At 39.4% G+C, this 20100-nt stretch overlaps 1 protein-coding gene across 2 annotated transcripts in view; it reads right to left on the bottom strand.

Moving 5' to 3' along the window:
• Positions 1-2887: 2887 nt before the first annotated feature.
• The window catches only part of ubr3 (ubiquitin protein ligase E3 component n-recognin 3), a gene marked incomplete at its 5' end in the record, with an annotated part of 36687 nt that continues 19474 nt past the window's right edge, over positions 2888-20100 (bottom strand). For both annotated transcript variants that reach the window (XM_083921474.1, XM_083921475.1), the window contains 13 exons: positions 2888-4878; positions 5275-5414; positions 5593-5802; positions 6678-6857; positions 7075-7200; positions 7456-7563; positions 10012-10136; positions 11193-11293; positions 12634-12739; positions 15338-15423; positions 18122-18258; positions 18701-18901; positions 19309-19419. In XM_083921474.1, coding sequence (XP_083777600.1) covers positions 4761-4878; positions 5275-5414; positions 5593-5802; positions 6678-6857; positions 7075-7200; positions 7456-7563; positions 10012-10136; positions 11193-11293; positions 12634-12739; positions 15338-15423; positions 18122-18258; positions 18701-18901; positions 19309-19419 — 1749 coding nt within the window. In that variant the 3' untranslated portion in view covers positions 2888-4760. The remainder of the gene's footprint in view (positions 4879-5274; positions 5415-5592; positions 5803-6677; positions 6858-7074; positions 7201-7455; positions 7564-10011; positions 10137-11192; positions 11294-12633; positions 12740-15337; positions 15424-18121; positions 18259-18700; positions 18902-19308; positions 19420-20100) is intronic.

Raw genomic sequence — 20100 nt, 5'->3', positions numbered from 1 at the left:
CAGGCTTCCAAAGTGCAAAACTCTCCATGCAAATAGCTTTAAATGATAAAAATAACTTCTTATTCGTACCTCTAAATACAAATGTATAAAGTAAACACTAAAGCACATGCCCAGTCTTCAATTTAGCGACCTCATTAGCTTAAGGTTAATTATTACCAGTGGTATATAGTCATGTAAATTGTAGTGATTTAAATAATGCCAATTGTTAAAAAACGCATGCTAAAGTAACCTCTAGGAGCCAAAATGCGTGCTAAAGTGCCCTCCAGGAGCCAAAGCACATGCTAAAGTGTCCTCATGAGGGCCAAAACGCATGCTAAAGTGCCCTCTAGGAGCCAAAACGCATGCTAAAGGGCCATTTGTGTGCCGAAACGTGTGCTAAAGTGCCCTCTAGGAGCCAAAGCGCATGCTAAAGGGCCATTTGTGTGCCAAAACGCATGCTAAAGTGCCCTCTAGGAGCCAAAACGTGTGCTAAAGTGCACAAGGACGCGCTATATGTGACTTTTTTTCTCTCTTTCCGCCCCTGTCCTTCAAAAAGTCTGTGCACGCCACTGCTCTACACCAGCTGTACATCTGTATGCATGAGATGGTTTCATTGTTCCTTTGGTAACTCTTGAATGTTTGGAATTCCTAAACAAAACAGTTTATAGGTAACAGTCCACGGGCACCACTGTGTGTTACAGTGTACAAGTGGAGTATAGCACCAGCATTAACGTAATCCAGACGCGCTGACAGCCGGGGAAAGACCATTTTCGGGTTAGTGATGTGCATGTGGACGCACTGATGTCGGCCTGTGCCTTTTCTGCAGGTCCGATGAGTTAACATGAGTCCTACCTTGAGTGTGCAGCCTCCGTATTTCCATCTCTAAAATCTGCAAAACAGGAGAAAGTGTTTTCAGACATCAGCTGAGTCCTGCTCAGTCTGTGATCCATCTCTGTATCTGGGTCAGCACAGCCAACACTGTAGAGTTCCACACAAACCTCAAACTGTTACACACTTACAAACAACTGTGTACATGCAGCTTACCGTCCATAGCAACATACCCGAACTGATTTCCCTGTTTACTCAGTGAAGGGTTTGAATTATTAACACTATAGACATCTGAGCATGCAGACCGGAAGCTCTTAGCTGACCAATATCACCGTCAGGGGTCTACCTTTCTCTGAGGCGGCAGTACCTACCAGGACAGGGGGCAAATGAGGAAATGATCAGAGATGCTCTCCGCAGCACTGCCTCCATCACCAGCATCTCTCAGCATCAAACTTGTCGTACATTCTCAGCAGTTTTGCCCCGATAAAATTCCTCCCCTGGTCAGTCTATTTTTTTTTTCTTTTTGCTCTATTTGGAAGAAAAGAGAAGCTTTGTGCAGCCATTGGTCATTAACCAGAGGGCCTCCCTTTGTTTATGAAACTTCGACCCAATTATCCACAAAAATGCTCAGTCACATGGCACTCCAAGTGCTTTGTGGTACTCTGAACAGGGCAGTGGGCTAGATGGATTATCAGTACACAGAAATCACCAATAGAGCACACCTACATTTCAACAAGTGTTATTAATATAGTTTTGCATGTGCAGTTTTTATTTCTACATACGACTCAACTCACTTAGTACTCAGAGCTTGCATTCAAAATGTTACTTTAGTAAAAGTAAAAAAAGTCCAATCCACATGCATTTAAAGTAAAAAAAAAAAGTACTCACTATGCAGAATAGCCCATTCCCCAATATTAGATTATAATTATTGATGGATTAATGTAAATATCACTCAAATGTTGCAGTTGATAAAGGTGGGGCTACTTTATATACTGCTGTGTAGCTTCAACTACAACAATATATCCGATTTGTTGATAGTATTTAGTTTTAATAATTGTAAAGTAACTAAAGTTACCAAATAAACATAGTGGAGTAAAGAGTACAGTATTTCCTCTGAAATGTAGTGGAGAAGTATAAAGAATCGTAACATGTATTTACTCAAGTATCTGCACAGCTGAATTTGGAAAATGTTCAGTGTGAGGCAGGCTCCAAAACATTGAAAATAACTTATAACATTAGTTATCAATAGAAGATAGAATAGCTTAAATGAGTGCGATGTGGTTAAAGAGACAAATGTGTTTTAGGGAATTTGACTGTTTTTGTTCAGAAACTAATAAACACCCTTAGGACAGATCTCCTTTTATGTAGTTGGTGCTATCTTGGTTCAGCTGATGAGTGTCTTTGGGATTAAATAGCCTCATCATCATGATCACACAGGCATCCAGGAATTGAGCGAAACAAATAGTGTAATTTAAAAAGGGGTGTGCCTCTTTCCAGGCTTCATCTGAGGGTAGTCAGCCTCAGACTTTGAAAAGCCCTCATCTAGCAGCTTTTCACACGTGCTGTATTCTTGTATAAAGTCACATGACTCATTCAAAAAGGGCAGGATTCATCTGTGGAGGAGATGATCTGATGAGCTCCAGTGAACTGAGACCCCTGGTGGACACAGTTTGGAGGTGATGTGTGTGTGTGTGCATCCTACAAGCCACATTTCCTCACCACAGCTCACATCAGTGGACTGAGACCGGGTAAAGGTCATTACAGAAAGTAATATTTGAGCTTTATGGAGCTGAGACGGTAGCAGTGGCATGCAATCCTCTAGCACTCACGTCAGTCAGATTTCTTCAATCACTTCAATAACACCTTGAAATGACTATAATAATAGTCATGTGTAGATTATCTGCTTTTTCTGACAGCACAGGAAAGATGAGGGTGTTTGATATCTGACAAAAGCAAGTATAACATTGAGCATACTATGACAGAACCCATACAGTATCGCTGCTCTCATACAGTGTGCGTAAAGAGGAAAAAGGTAATACATTGTAGTGTTCAAAAACTGTCAGACAGAAAATGACACGGATCAGTGTGTTTATATTTTATTCACATATGTTACATTTTGCATTAAATGTCCAAGTCATACTTTCTGGTCAAACTCAGAAAGTTTGAGTCAGCACCTACAGTAATGTACTGTATTCTCTCTTCATTCATCCAGGAGAACACACAAGAGCTTTCAGTTACAATTTACACCCCGTTACTCATTGGCTATTTGGTTGCGGTCATTTACAAAGTAGGTACTGCAAAATAAAGGAGAGAGGAGAAACTCAGTAAACAGAAGAGCAGCATGCATGAATGCAAGAGGAAGGTTTTTCAAGTGTTAACTGTTCCTTTAAAGATTCCTCGACGCAGCACGATGTGGCCCAGCATTTTAAAACCAGTGTGCCGTCCATCGCTGGAAAAAAATGAATCTTGCAGGCACGGCTTGATAAATTTCCTCTCTTCCAGAAAAAAAAAAGAAAAAAATGATAATCAGAAAATTAAGTTGCGAAGACATTTAAATAATGGTGGCTTAAAGGATGTCATGCACAGTGTATAATGGGTACTCAAGTTTGATAATCTTGTTTTGTTGGAATGCAACTATAAATCACAACTAGATGAGTAAGGGATAGTCATCACAATAAATGTTCTGTACTGCAGTTAGGACTCCACAATCAAAAGTATAAAAGGGAAAAACTTCTTTTTTTTTTTGACAGCACAGACAGTAGAAGAGTATTGACATTCTTCTCAAAAACAACTCATGTTTCATCGAATTTCATTTGGTTTCGTATTTTAAGAAACAACTTTGACAGAACCAATATAATATGCCTGCTCTCATATTGGGTTCAGTTTTGCCAGTGCAGCAGAACACCATATCTGTGCAATGACATTTCCTTAAAAATGCATGCTACTTTGAATTCTGGGTGTTTGACTCCAGCTTTTTTGTGGAGTGATGACAATGAATATTAGATCATTCATTGAGCGGTTGAAGTTCAGCTGTGTTAGAGTTGGCATTAGAGTTTCTTGTTCAGAACCAACCAGAAACAAAAAGCGCTACGCGATAGGGCAGGACTACAAGATCTGTAGTGAGCGAAATGAGGTGACCGCATACCTCCTTAAATGTGTAAGTGAGTTTGAGTCAACATTCCCCAGCCTTCTACCATAAACCCAAAGCACAACCTTAGAAAAAAAAAATCTTCACAAAAGTTAAAATTACTTACTTGAACAATGAGCAGCAGCATTTATTTAAATATCTAAAACTTATTTTAAACAGCAAAAACAAAAATGAAATTCCTGAGGATGGATTGCAACTAGGCCCAAAAAAAAGAGCCTTTGCTTGTTTGCAAAAAAACTCTAGTGTGTTGATGGGTGGACCTGTCCTGCCTACCCTCACGCGTCAGCAGACAATGAGTGCACATTGCAACAACATCGCTACGCTCATCCGGAGCTTGAAACTCATGCCAGCACAGCAGAGCACATTTCGATAAATAAAAGGGATATGCATCAACATCATCATTAAATGGTGCAAAAAGTAATCAAACCTCGCAGGGACATTCAGCACTTGATATATATATATTTTTTTTTTGAACCCAAATAAATAAGACAGGCTTCAAAAGCCTATTTCACACAAATTGAATTATTGGGCTAAGTTGTGCTTTTTAAAAAAAACTTTGATCTTACCGAATTCTGTTTTTCCCTGCTCAAAACCACACAATAAATCACTTAAACACACACGTGTTAATCTTTAGGCATGATTGTACACCAAACTTCACATAAACCAAGGCTGTGGCAGCAATACCCTCGCTGGGATGTTTATGTTTATCACGTTAAAGAGTTCCCAAATATTTTGATCGAGGCAGATACATAAGCCAGAAAAATAAAAACCTTCTCCGTCACAGGTTGCTGGACTTTGGAAGATCTTAGAGTCCATTATAGTGAGGCCCCCAACGCTTATTGATGTGGTCAAAGGTGTGTGAAACCCACTGTTGCTCCAACACTCGATACCTTTCTTCACATAAGAAGAGAGGCTTGCCACGGCTGGAAAAAGCCAGAAAGGAAAACAAGAGTGAGAGCCATGTTCGATTTCTCTGCAGCAACAAATATTGAAAAGAAGTGTCACAATTTCATCCTAGATCCTAATTCTATGATGGTTTTGAGCATGTTGTGTACTTGTGTATGTTGTGTTGTACTCAAAAGTTAGAATGCATACCAAACAAAACATGTTAAGATGATAACTCATGTTATTTTGAGTGTGCTGTTGTACATTGCCAAAAAGTAATATACTATGACAATCAGTGTAGAAACATACTGTGTACAATAGCAATGCATGATGGAACTGGGACATAGCACAAGAGCATAACATTTTTTACTGTATACAGTAAACTGCATAATACTGTGGGGCATTTATGGCTCTGTGTGTGTGATGAGCTATACCGTAAATCACGATCCTCCTCTCCGTGGGCATCAAGGTAAACAGAACCCCACAGGCAGAAACGATGTCCACGGATGATGATGATGACTGAGGCATTTATCAGTAGAAAGATGCCTGTAGCTGCGCCACAGTGTTGGGAGTGCTGTGGAATAAAAAAAGATTCAAAAATGATCCTGACAAACAGATATGCAAATGGAGCTAGCACTTAGGTATAAAAATTTAAATTTTAATGCAAATTAAGTTGTGTTGGCCCTCGAATGGAATTAAAAAAAAAGATAACAATATAGCCCTGCTACTGATTGAAGCACTGAGACACTTACCAAAACGCATTCACAGATACCCTGCTGTTTGCAGCACACGCCTTTGAGACAGACGAAGGCGCCACAAACAAGGCAGAGTGCGGGGTCTTTTGGCACTTTTTTGCAGGCAGTGCAGGCCTTCCTGTGATAGTACTGAAAGATGATATTGTAGTTGTCAGGTAGCTGGAGAAGGCGGGGGGCTGCCCACTGAGGTTCCTGGACAAGCAAGGTCTTCAGAGGAGAAGAAAGACAGATGTACGTAAAAAAACTGAAACCAGGCCATAAATTCATTGTGCACTACAATACATTTTGTCCTCAAACTCTTTCTCAAACTCAGTAAAAAAGGACTGTGACTTTGAAAAATCAGACCTGCTGTCAGCTTGCACTGAAATTAAATGAATTCACTTAGTTTTTATGACATCCGCTCAAAGATGTAGTAATAAATAACATGTTAAGTATTAACAACCTAAAATTGAAAAGACACAACGTTTTCACCGAATGATGCACAACATCCAAGGTTACTGCAATACTGACTGACGGGGGCATTAGACACACCGCTAGTTGTGCACTCTCCTCAGAGACTAACAGCTATGGACCTTGTCAACCAAGGTTGAAACTAATTTCAAAGTGTCAACAGCACTTGAGTTACATGAATCGTTTACAGGACACCAAGCTCAAAATACGTGGTTTGAATATTTAATTGCAGAGAGTATTCAAAGTATTTCTATGAAACCCTAAAGCCAATTAAAGCTCAACTTCTCTTTTGAAAACACGCTGATGATATCTTCTGAATTGCTGCACAATGAAAATCGACTGGGAATAAGCTTTAGCTGTTAAAGAGGCAAAACTACTATTGTCACACTGGATGGCAATTGATTTTGACATTCAGCTTTGAGTCTTAAGCCTCAGATTTACAATTTAAATTAAAAAAAAGCTAAATAAGACTTATCGCCATTTCTTTATATTATATCTTTAAAGGGCTTGGACGTCTCATCCATATTAAACTTAACTGGTATGTACTTTGTTTTTTTTGTATGAATTGTAGGTAATATATATATATATATATATATATAAAATATCCTCTGGTCTGAAATTCACACACATACCAATGATTGCTCAGTCTGCATCTGTAAGAGTCCTGTGACCTCAGTGCACCACTGTGTCACCAAGTCAAAGGCGCTGACCGCCCACTTCAGACATGAGGCACTGTGCACGATGTTGGAAGGGTGAGGGGCTGAGGGTAGGAGCCCCAAACACACAGCCAAGGACGGGAACTCCTCCTCCTCCTGAGAACACACGGACAAAAAGAAAACGGCTATTGAGGTCACTCTCTTTGCTTTCAACAACACCTGTGACTCATGGGAAGTCAAAGGATACATACAGTAGTCTACTCATGGGCTGAAATGCCACAATGTAGACAAGGTGTGCAGCAATATTGACCATAAAGGGATACAAGGGTAGGCTAGCTTCAGCAGGTTGGATGACATTTGTGATAAAACATACCATGCAGCCAGTCAGGTTGTCTCCGTAAAGGTGATGCTGCAGGAGGCAGGAGAGTCGCAGAAAGGGCAGGCAGAACTGCTGAAGGCTGAACTCGATAGACTGTGGAGACCACACACTGGAGATCAGCTGGAGAGGGAAATAGGAGCAACACAATGATCAATAACCAGCCAACAGCTTGCTGATAACACTGTGATGTATATCTCCCCTGGAGATCAGGGGAGATATGAGACCACTGCCTCTCAGGGTAATGGCCAATTCATTGTTTAAAGGAAAATGAAAAACAGCAAAGACAAGACTGGGGGTGGGAGGGAGGGAGACAGAGAGCACCCTCCTGAAGGCGGTAATGTTCTGAAGTGTTAAACAGTCATTTTAGTGCCTCACCATTGATGTTTCCTCAGCGTTCACCTTGTAGACACTTGTGTCCTTAGAGAGCTCACTGATAACATGGCTGAGAAGCACTTCAAAAGATGTCTCAGCATTTGCAGCATTCTGTGGCAAAAAATCAAAACGTTGGCAAATATGTGATTAAACATTTAAAGGCCAAGATTTACACCATAAAGGCGACATAGCATGCTGATTTCTGGTTCATACTTGTATTCTGGGTTTCTTCCATAACATGTTTACATGCTCTAATGTTCAAAAACCACATTATTTATTTCATACGGTCTGTCTGAATATAGCTGTATTCACCCTATGTCTGAAACGCATACATATATATATATACATATATACATATATACACACACACAGTATACATACTGTATATAGTATAGCTGTGACATCACAACCATATAGAAGTCCGGATGGCTAGTTTGAAAGGCACAGTTTCTGAATACAGGCTGTGTGCATTTCTATGTACTATATAACACCTCAGCCTGCATTATTATAAAAATAAAAAAAATGGAAATCTCACTTTTTACAATATGTAATCTCCTATAATCGCCTCTGAGACAGACATAAGCTTCAATCAATTAAACCCATGTTAGAGCAGAATTGAGGGAAAATAGAACATTAAAACCAAAGTACTTGTTAGTTGAGTAAGCGGACTATAAAATATTATTTCGATATTGTTGCAATCTCCTTCTAAGCCTTTGTCTATTGATAGAAGAAGGAAGGGAAAACGCTAGTACACCAGTAAAATAGGATATTAACATGAATTGTAACTGATAAAGCCATGACAAATATTGGTCTTTTACAGCAGTCAAATTAGCTCTTCATCCTGGGAGTTATGTGTCTCTCATTAATTTACAATACAGCTTATAGTTTCCAGGGATTCAGAAATTAATAAGACAAGGACAAAAAACACATGAAAAGAAATCCAATGCGTATAGCATTATCAATCTATTTTCAAGTATGTGAATGTCACATATCAGAATATATAAAACATTAAACGCTTGATTTGCGCATCTTCCTATTGCTTACCATAAAATATAATGACTTATGCAGAATAAGCAGAGGAAAACAATTCTTTACAATTTAACATCTGATAAGTGGTAGAGACAATACTGAATGTGTGTTCTGATAAAAATTCCACCGGTTTGGCTAGTATTTTATATAGAAGAAAAGCTGCATACATTTATCAAGCTGAAGGTGGTAGAATATAAAACAGCAGTCTTATCTCGTCTGCTGTCCTTTGTCATAGATTTATAGGGGAGGAATTTCAACTCCATGGATTTCCTTCCTCTAGGCTCTGATCTTTGTTCAGACTGCATCTTTTTTTTTTAACAACTTCTATTTGATTGCAATTGCGGTCGATCAAATATGGATGCAGTCTTGGGCGTTGATTTGAAATCCATCTTAATGGCAGCTTGTGAATGCCTGCACTACTGTTCATGACAGTGTAGCAGGAAGATACTAATCCAAACCTTTATTATGGATTGAAACAACCTAAAGGGTAGGGTTTCAGCAATTTGTCTTATGACATTAGGGGCCAGCTATTCACTAATACAAATTTAATAGACTAAAGACAGATAGCCAATTAATCCAACACTCTCCAGCAATCACACTTTTCAAGATAATGAAGATCGACCATGGAAATCACGGAAATTTAACCGAAAGGGGCTCAATTAATCTCAATACTAAGTCATGCACAAAGATTTACTGTTGTTTATAGACTGGTTCTTGAGAACAATCCGATGATACAACTGGATTAAGTAGCAGGGGATACAGGTAGACATTTAACAACGTTTGAAAATGTTACCCAGCAGCGTTAAAACAGCATAGAGAGCCGAAAATACAGTGAAGGTTCTCCTTACACATATATTTCAACAGTACTTAGAGGTTTTATGCTGCTGTAAATGCCGGGCCATTATCTTTACAGTAGGACCTTCTGTTTATTTTAGTTTAGTTCAGGACTGGGCAATACAGAGAAATATAAATATCATAACATTTTTCACCAAATACCTCAATATCGATATTGTAAAGATGTTGTAGGGTTGAGATTCTGATAAATAATCATCAGTAATGTGGATATGATGACCATGTGGGTAAAACAAATAATAGAAGAGGTCAACAACAGTGTGGTATGCTCAGAAAATAACATCACAAAGACACTTATGTAATATCACAATACCCAAAATCTAAGTCTCATGCCACAATAGCGATATAATATCAATATATTGCCCAGCCCTAGTTTAGTTTAACAAACTGCAGTCAGTACATCTCTGTATAACCAAAAGATCTTGGAGACAAGCCACAGCAAAGGAGCAAAGGAAAACCAACAAATCAGCAACAAGACACAGAAATAAGCACAATGCCAATAATAGATAATAAATATGAATACAAATGAATAAATGTGTAGCACTATCAGTGAGGACACAATCCCAGGATATACATCATCAAAGCCTCTGCTTATTGTTCGGTCGCTGTAATGCTCAAAGTATGTTTGGCACCAGTATGTCAATGAATCAGGCCAATCCAGTGTGACCTCTCTTTTACCTTCTTCAGTGCTCCAGATGTGCTCCAGGCCTGTCTTTCTTCTGGGCTAAACTTGGTTGAGAGTGCAGCCAGAGCCTGGGTGAACTGAAGGTTGTACAGCATCTTCACCACACAGCTAAAGTGCTCTACACAGGAAAAGAAGGAGACACTGATAAATACATAAATCAAGCTGAATGGAAACGTATACAGACGTGGAGAAGCACCATTAACATAGAGAAATCAAGAATTAATTGAGAATTAATTCACAACCTTACTTCAATATATGATCACTATGTTCATTTGTAAAAGATCCTTCAGCATAAAAAAAGACAGTTCAAGAGGATTTGCAGCTACTCACAGGGGCATTGTACTTGGTTTGTGTGCAGGATAATTAGTAGAGCATTTCAGGAGGAAAATGTAGCCTGAAGGAAATTTAAGTTTGGTTTAAAAGAACAAAGAGAGCCATTTGTTTTCTTCTTCAGCAAAGGACTGAAGACAGCTTCACTGTCCTGGTCACTTTCCTAAGTGTCAGTGCACACAATTAAAAAAGGTAGAACTAAAAAAAGGAGGCCATCCCTTTATAGCAATAAAGTGCAAAGGACCCCTCAGGGACTGATCATGCCTCAACACTTTCAGTTCTCTCTTTAAAGAAAGAAAGCCTGTAGGACTGATATTCTACATGCTGTGAAACACCTTGACCTTGGGAATAAGCTGACAAACAAAATACATTCTAAATACTGATGTATAAAACGCACTAGGGATATCTAACTATAATGTTCACCCTCTGTCAAAAGCTACATTTTAAATTTAAAAAAATCAAATCAACTGTGCTCCAAAAATCCCAATTGTCCCTGCCAGCGGTCAACCTAATTCAGTCATCAAAGAAATGATCTGCCTGCTGTGTCAGGTCTTTAGGTGGCCCTCCACCTTTTCTAGTGGAGGGTTAATGCAGAGGAGATGCAGCAACAAGCCTCAGATGAAGGGCACATGAAGGAAGTGCAGCCCTCCCATCACCGGGTCGTGTCTCTCTGATACTCATGGCGAAATAACGGCAACAGGAGCACAGATAAGAGATGTGAAATGCTTCTTCCCAGCACTCAGCCCTGATTACCACTGATAATGGGGCTGTCCTTGTAGAGCAGTCACTGAAACACTCCCCCACTCTCTGGGAATGTATCCCGATGCAGACATAGGAACTGTACCTTTCCGTAGAGGCTGTGGCATTGTTAGAACAAAGATAATCAGGAGTGATGGGACATCTCGAAACAGCATGGGCACCTCGGGTCTCTCTTCAGCAAAGCCACTGTAAAACATGCAAAAGAGCTTTTCATTAATCAGAAGGTACTGTATATACAGTAGTTGGCTTCATATCAAACGGCTTTAGTGATGGAGAAAAACATGAAAAGCAGCAAAGATATGTACTGCGTGTCTAAAAAGGACTTCTAAAAAAGGTATGAGCGCAAAGATCTTTGTGTGTATATCGTTTTAAATGGGGTTAACAAATACATGCATGAAAAGGCTCATCACTTGCATTCCATAACGGGCTTCCTTAATGAAAGCCCTGGTTACATATTCACATTGTGTGTCGTCACCATTTAAATGTCTTCTTGTTCTGTTGACAATTTAGCGAGGCTCCAATCTCCACTCTACTCTTGAAAGGCCTCGGGGGCTTTGAATAAGAGGAACTGTGCTAAAAGAATAATACTTTCCATTACCATAGCACTCACCAGTTAATTCCACTGTGCATTGGAGGAAAGCCTTAAGAGGACAGAGCTTTCAACCCTGCAAAGACCACTGCATACAAACTATGTTTGCACGCTGTGAAACCTACATTTGTCTTTGGCTTTATTTAATAGAAATAATAGATAAAACAATGTTATGTTTTGCATCTATGTAGATACATCCCTCTTTGTCCAATGTAACTAGGCTAGATCAGGTTGACTGCCTAAGGGTGCCAATGCCAGTGGTCCTTCCTGAACCTTAACAAAAGTATTTTTAAACACTAAATGGCTCTTCTGAGAATACTGTATGGCTGTGAGCACTTTAATAGTAACAGGTGTAGAAGCTGTCTTATAACACTAACAGGGAGGAAAGGTTGTTCAAGCTCATCTTGCATTGTTAAGTGCTGGCAGTAGCTTTTTGTCCTTCAACAATCCTGCCCACCAAACACATTTGTGCATAAAATAACATGTTACCGACGTACAGTTGTGATTAAAGACGGAAAAAAGAAAGTGTCTTTTGTATTTTGTTAAATATGGGTTTCTGTTGAAGCTAGGTGGACAGCTGGGAGCGGAGAAGCCGTGCTGGTATGGTATTGATGTGGTGCGGTTGTTCTCAGTACAGGGAATTTGACAGGGTCGTTTTGGTCTCTGTGGAGTGCCCGGTAATTTGCCAGATGCAGCAATTATTGGTATCTATGGAAACCACGCATGGTCCCTTTTCTGTTTTTAGCTCCTCTTTGTGTGGAGGAAAAGCTGTTAGGGGCAGGATGAAATGGTGGCGTTTAGAGAGGGTACAAAGTGGCCCTTTGATTGCATGTTTATGTGAGGAAGGAAAGGTGTGAGAGAAAGTGGGGGGTATGACGAATGTATGAACAGATTTATAGATTTACTTTAGAGCTACTTTAGAGAGAAAGTCACTCACTCTGCCTCTCTGCTTTGTGTAACCTGAGTCAGCTTAGTCCAGGGGTTGTAGGCGGAATCGATACTGTACAGACGCATGTGCATGGCAAGCACATGGAACAGCTGATCTGAAAGAAAGAAAAAAAAAAAAAACACATAACAAAACACATCATTGTTCTGTTACAAGACACAGATAAACAGACACTTGCTGGTTTTGTTCCTAAGAGTTCATTGTCAAGCCCCACCAGCAACCGGTGTAGATCAACTGATGAAAGCAGCTGAGTTGAACGGACTGCAGGCTAATGGTTTGGCTCAGATAAAACCAGGCCAGGCCAGATGGATAAATGGTAGTGCTCGATAGCCTTGAGCAACTCTTTGGTCAGGTCACACCTGTTCACTGTAAAACTAATGGAACATGAGGAGAAACCCCCGCACACATTTCTCATGTACACAATAGCTTTTAATAGAAGAGCAATTTACAGCCTTGATTGTCTTTGTTCAGAGCAAACCTGTTACAAGCATCAAAATATATAACATGACAGTAAATCGCAACATAGGCAGAGGCAGGAAGTAATTTTAGATGTTTAGCAATTTCTTCCATATGAAGAAATGTCTTTGTCTTTCTTTTTAGTCTAGAAACAAATTATCCAAAGTAAAGTAATAGCGCATAAGAGAAATAGATTTAAATCCCATATGAACCGTTTTAGAAACCAGCACCACAAAACCGATCAGTTTCATCTTCAGGTGAACTCAACAACGTGCAGTATAATCTAAACCTTATTCAATAAGCAACACTGACCCTATTTGATTTTGTTTTACAGGGAATTATGAAGCTGTAATACAGCAAAGTGCTTCAAATAATCAGCTCTGCATGTTGTGGGAACTGCCAATACTTAGAGCAACACTGCCCTCCAAAGGTAAACAAAGACACAGCATAAAGAAAGCAAAGTGTCAGTCCTTCGTTGCATCCCATTTGTCCTCACTACGGCTTGTTTCCTCTCTTCCCTCACTACTGCTCACCTCTTACCAAGAATTAACCTGGAAGAGGGAAGGAAAGGAAAGGGAGAAATAGCACATGAAAAATAGGAGAGGTGAATAAAATCAAGAATGCAATTTCATGTATACTGGTGAAAAAGGCTTATTTCAAGCTTCAGGTTTAATATCAACCTCAAAAAGACTGGTGTTGTCATGTGATAACATGTTCTAAAATGGTTCAAATCGGTTTGCTCTGAAGTTTTAAGTCTTAATCTGATTCCAAAATTACTGAGACAATCTGAAAATTAGCATAGTATGGGCTTTTTAACCTGTGCTTTCAAACTAAATGTATTTTATAGAATACAATGATGAAAGTGCATTTTGATGCATGTTCACTTTTTGTAGCAGATATTTGACATTATGTGTGTCCACTCAGGGCATATGGTTTAGCATACAGTGGTCTACATGTTATTATATGAGCTACACAAAAAAATAGAGTAATAAATAATAAAAATAGTAGTAGAAGTACTGCAAGTCTGCACAACTGAGATCAACATGATTAACATGCCTTTTAGCTCCCTACACAGTAGCAGCAACATAGTCCCCTAGATTAAAACTATTTGCAGTTAAATAAACCAAAGACAAGCTATTTGGAGGCATACTCTTTGGAGTTGATCTCGCCCATTTCAAGAGAACTGCAGGCAGCTTGCCTCTGTGGTCCATCATATCCTCATCAGTTGCACAGAAGAAGTGCCCACTGGGAAACAGGCTTGGGAACTCCATGAGCTCTCAGTTAGCACGTCTGCTGTTTTTCTTTAAATCCATCTCCCTAAGAAGAACAAACTCTAATGTACTGCAACTGAGTAAATTTGGCAGTCAGCAGGGCTACGTGGTTAATGTAGCTCAAAAATGGCAACCCTCCAGTGTGAAATCTCTTTTCAGCCACTCAAGGATGACAGGCCATTTCACTGCAGCAGCCTCAACTTTGACAGAACAATTAAACAAACAGAAAAAGGGTTTTAGTCTGTACAACAAAGGTAACTGACACCTTCATAAACACGTTCTATTGCAACATCCCAGCCTTACTTCATCCGCAAATATTTAAAACAATTGTGATCAGTCATCATTACAGTGAATGTTGGTAGTTGCTGATGTTCTGCTTCGTCTTTGAGGAACTAAGATCAGTTTTCATCCTCCTCTAGACGCATGCCTTTGTCAGCTGTGACAATCAACTCAAACAGCACTTGACCCATGTGTCTGCTTTGTTTACCCTGCCTACTGCCAACAGCTCACCAGGGAAAGCATCTATCCTCGCCTGCCATTGCTAATTGACCCTTTGCTGTTGTTTTCTTCTTTTAATGGTTATGCTGTAACACGAAGGAAACGGTCTGATCTCAAGTCAGACACTTCATTACACAGAGGCTCATGGGAAATGATCTACAGCCACTGTCAATAACACAAGTGACTTTAATTATCAACATAAACGGAAAAAATAAATCTGACATAACGCTACATTAAGCTACCATTTCATTTATTTATTAATTTTTAAAAAGGTCACACTGAAAATAAAAAAAGCACAGTTAAACCGACAAAAAAAAAACACCCTCTGCATAAATTAAAAAGGGACCAACCATGGGGTTTCTCCGTCAAAATAACATTTCAAACATAACACCTTGCTTATTAGCAAACTTTACAGAAGAAATAGTATTGCAAGATATAAAAGATGAAGCGGTCGAGGAGTAACTACTCACTGAGACATGAGCGTTTGGCGGATGCACTGGCTCCTCCAGAACACAGGTTTCCTCCCCGGTGCACAAGTTCAAGCTCCAGGTTGGTCCTGAGGAGACAGAGCCATTACGATTATTAGGTAACATGTATACATATAAAAACAGTTCAGCGAGTGCATATGTAAAATACACACGCACCCCAATGTTGTCAAGCGTAACCTTTTAAAATAGATATACTACACCCAAAGTGATTATTTGCTTGTCAATCACTCACCCTGTCAAGTAGGGTTTCTGTGACTGAGCTGAATAGCAGCTTGCCATCACCTGTTAACTTCAAGTTACTTAAATTAATTTTACTGCATAACTGATACATAGTTGGCTAGTGACAGCATCATTGCATACACTTGTGTTGGTCCCATCGCAGCTAATCAAATGATCCATAATCCCGTTTTTCTATTCATGTGTCAGAATGGAGGACCGGAGATTTCATTAGAGCGTAACGATGTGAAACAGCAGATATCAGCAGATGCTCCATTCTGCGGGGACTTCCGGCACTGAGGCAGGCCAAACACTGTTCATCAGAACACAGTTTCCACTTTGCCGTGACACAGACCTGGATTCAAATGGTTAAATTATCCCTCTGAAGTTATAACTGAGATGTGCATTACAGAGCACAATTAGTTTGGTAAATATTTAAATATATTGTTTATTTATTAATCTAAAATGATGCTGCTTTTATAAAGAATCTCCATAGTAATATTAATAAAACAAGTACAAAGATCTTTATCACCTATGAAAGGTTACTGACCAAAATGATCAATCTTGGCTGCAGTATTGCTTTTAAAAAGCAGCCATTGAAGCAGAGAGTGTGCATGTGTTAGAGAGAGGATGGAGGTACTGGTATAAATGGCTGAGTATCATGATGTTCAGCTTTTGGTTATGTAGCCTGTCTCTTTTACCAGTTTGATTAGGAAGATGAAAGATGCTGCCTTGTCAAGCTATTTGCCATTTAATACGCCTGTTTTTGCAGCAGCAATTCCATATCAAATAAATGACAGCTTTCCAAGACTGATTTTACACAAGCTGGACCATTAGCATAAAAGCTGTTTCAACCTCAAGTCATGCATAATCCCCAATGTGCATTTTCCATGCATATCCAAACACATTTTACTCCTGAATTTTAATTCTCCAATACCAAAACAGTGAAAAAAATAAACTAAAAGCTCTAACAAAGTACATAGATGGTGAAAACAGATAGGTATTACTAAAATAAGACTGATCTGGTGCCGTTTTCATCTTGCTACTAGCCATTTCTTTCTATAGGCCAGGGAGGTGGGGGCAAATCCTTGGGTTTCCTGGGAGAAAAAGCAATTTCACATAGATAATGCAGCCACGGTGAAGCTCCATCTGGCTTTTGCTGATAAGAGTGCCCCTGTGACAAAGGAATTTTCCACTCCTCAGGCAATTTGCGCTGTTCATTGAACTTCAGAGAGCCAACAGGCACCCAGACACACTCAGGGGATCTTTCTGCTCAGGGTGGAGGGCTGAGGGAACCACAGCGTTGGGTGGGCAAAAGGTCTTGATGGTTACACTCCAGGAAGGGCAGGTTTTGGAATGGGATTGGTGAGAAGTTAGAGACGCCATGGTAAACTGAAAGCAAGTTATTTCTATGACCTGGCACCAGATTATCAAAAAGATACAAATACCTGATTAAGGACTTCCATTTGTTTCTTTAAGGACTGAGTTTGTGCCTTTTTTTCCCCATCAGTGGATTAGTGGAGGCTGACATGCCAAAGTCAAACTGGAAGATCGCAGTTGCATCCTAAACATCATAAACATCAGGCCACTAGCTCGCTAGATATAATATAAAGGAACTGTGTGGAGGATCACTTGAAGAGCAGTGGTCCTAAATTCAGAGGAGGTGAAATAAATCCATTCACAGTCAGACCTAATAAGTGAAGATGGAGCAAAAGTCAATAGAATTTTACTGTGGCCTGACAAAAGCCAGGTGACAAAGCTGCTTATACTGTTCTAGCGACACTTCCAGGACCAATGCAGCAGTATAATGACAAGTATGAGAAACTACAACTACATCTTCACAGCTCCCTGAACAAGTGCTATGCAACAACTGCAGTATTGAATTTCCGTTCAATTTCAAGGCGTATTTCTGGAGTAAAATGCTAACAAAACTAAGACTGACAGTGTGAGCGGACACTGTCTTTTTGCATGAATAATCATTGTTAGTCAAGCTGAGAGGCCGGCATTAAGTGAAAGAGTGGGCAGACATTTATCTCAGCGGTCTCAACAGCGAGTGGTGTGTGCATGTGTGTAAAGGTGTGTGAAGTGGTGCAGAAAGAGGACCTCCAAGTTCAAGGACTGCAGACACAGAGGTCAGTCGACAAAGACTAGCTAAGAGATAACCCAATATGACCAAGTCATTGCTCATAAGTCTGACAAAACCGATGCACAAAAATACACAACAACTTCTGTGGGAGTATTTTGTCAGGATGCTAGAAAGGGAATGGGATAAAGCAAAATAGCCTATAAGATTATATGAAACTAGATTTTAATGCCACTTTTTGTTTTAAAAAAGGGTTATATTCCAACCAACCCACATTGCTATGACACAGACCTGGATTAAAATGTTGCAGTAACCCTTTAAGGTGGGTTCTTGCATACATCTTTACGCATTTCTTGTATTTTCTATCATACATTTTTCTACTTTCTATTGTTACAAAGTGTATGTGCAAACCTGCTTGCCAATAAGACTGTTTCTGACAGCTGAGCGCCTTCTGTGACTGTCCTTACCTTGCCACAGAGTACATGAAGAGGAAATCATTGTCAGGGGAGCCAGGGTTCTTGCCATAGTCCATGTATTTCTTCTGGGTGGTATTCTTGATGTCTTTAATAACCAGCTCCATCTCTTTACTCAAGTTGGATTCTGTCTAAAAAGAATAAGAATTAATTGTATTAAGTCAAAATTATTTCTTGAGTGGATTTTGGAAAGCTAACTTTTTTTTTTTTGAATTGCTAAAAAATCAATTCAATTGTCCTAAAAAAAGAAAAGCAAAAAGGACTACACAGGAAAAGCAGACTCCATTGGCAATTTAGACTACATTTTGATAGTTGATACAATGAGCTTGGTTAAATGTCCCAACTATTTGTCTCACAAAAGAGAATGCAGACAGTATAATACAGCAGCATACATTCATAGGAAATGTCCATTTGTACATTTTATTAAAGCAGTTTCCAGCTCCTCCTTCCTTTTCAAACAAACATTGGAAAACAACAAGCTTTCATTTGGAAGCAACATTAAATATCTATCCAAGTCTATGTTAACCCCCAGCAAGTAATGATGTGTTTGAGTGATTTATTGGAAAAACTTACTGGGAAGAGGCCAAGTTTCTCCTGAAGATCTTCAACCTCCTTAACAAGCACATATATCTTCTTGTTTGTGGGTGTGTGCCAGGAACCAGCCTCTGTGCCCCGCCCAGGGCGACATGGAAGGACACTATTAGCAAACTGTCGACACAGTGGGCATGTAAATTCACCCTTGTCAACGGAGAAACCCTGGAGGACCTGGTCGTTCTGAAAAGATACATCAAAGTTGAATTAGATCTGTACAATTTACACTCAATCCTTGACAGAGGCAACTGGCACTGGACCTTTGATAAGCAGAATGTGATACACAGGATTGCACAATTTCTGAAAATGTGCCCTAAATCTTTAGTCCATACTGCATCTACAAGGACAACGACCAGTGGATTTTGTCTAATCAAAAGGTCAAAAAATGCAAAAAGTATTCCATTTTTATAATAAGAAACTGATAAGTAAGAAACTGCTCACACTTACAGTAAGTAGCTTTAATAAGAAAATGTTTGGTATATTCACTTGACTACGGGCATAAATAAATTCATTCTCATTAATTCATTTTCTGTCAAATATGTTGTGTAATTAGATGACTAATCAGTTGATAAGGTCAGGTTTTCTCTTACCCTCAGAGACTCCATGTATGACTTGTGGCAATCTATATGCAAAGTGTGTCCACAGGTCTGAACGTAGACGCCCCCATCCCAACCTATTGACACAGACTGCAGACACGAGCTCTGCAGAACCAGTGAGAGAAAAATCACATTCATTAGAGTATGTAAATACAATACATTTATATTGCAGGGCTGATAAATAAATAGATTCTTCACAGTTTGAATTAACAAACTACAGCAAACACCTTTTTGATGAGGTATTTTAAAGTCAGCATCTTTTAATGGTCCATTAGACTGCATGAGTGAATGACCAGCTTTTTATTAGATTATATAGACAATTCAACTAGTGTTATCATTTTTGGTTTGGAGTTCTGTTGTTAATCAATACACAACGCAAATGAGAGCGGCTAGGTCAAAGTAATTTTCATTAAAGCTTTTTAATTTTACTTTTTAGTGAAGACTGGAAACGCTGCCTACTGGCATATGCATTTCATTCTGCTGTTTGTCACAGAACAATGTCTTTAAAGTGATGTTGCGCGACAGCCATTAGCTGCCCTCAAATGTGACTACCACAAGCATTTAAAAAATGTATTCTATAGGCAGCACCATCTAACATCCGACAGCCTCTTAAAAGGACTTCTTACGTTGCTGACTTGCATACAGTATAAACTAAATGGCAAGGAGCAGACAGGATGAAAGGATGTTGTTGGTGCTGCTACAGCTGTTATTTAACACATAATAAAACATATCCTTAATAGTGCTCTAAGTGCTTTCAGCCTTTTCCCCTCTCCTCTGTAAAGCTTA

This window comes from Echiichthys vipera, assembly GCF_963691815.1.
Source record: "Echiichthys vipera genome assembly, chromosome: 10".
NCBI classification, from domain to species: Eukaryota; Metazoa; Chordata; class Actinopteri; order Perciformes; family Trachinidae; genus Echiichthys; species Echiichthys vipera.
The sequence above is the reverse complement of the archived record's forward strand: the minus strand, read 5'-3'. Positions and strand labels throughout refer to the sequence as shown.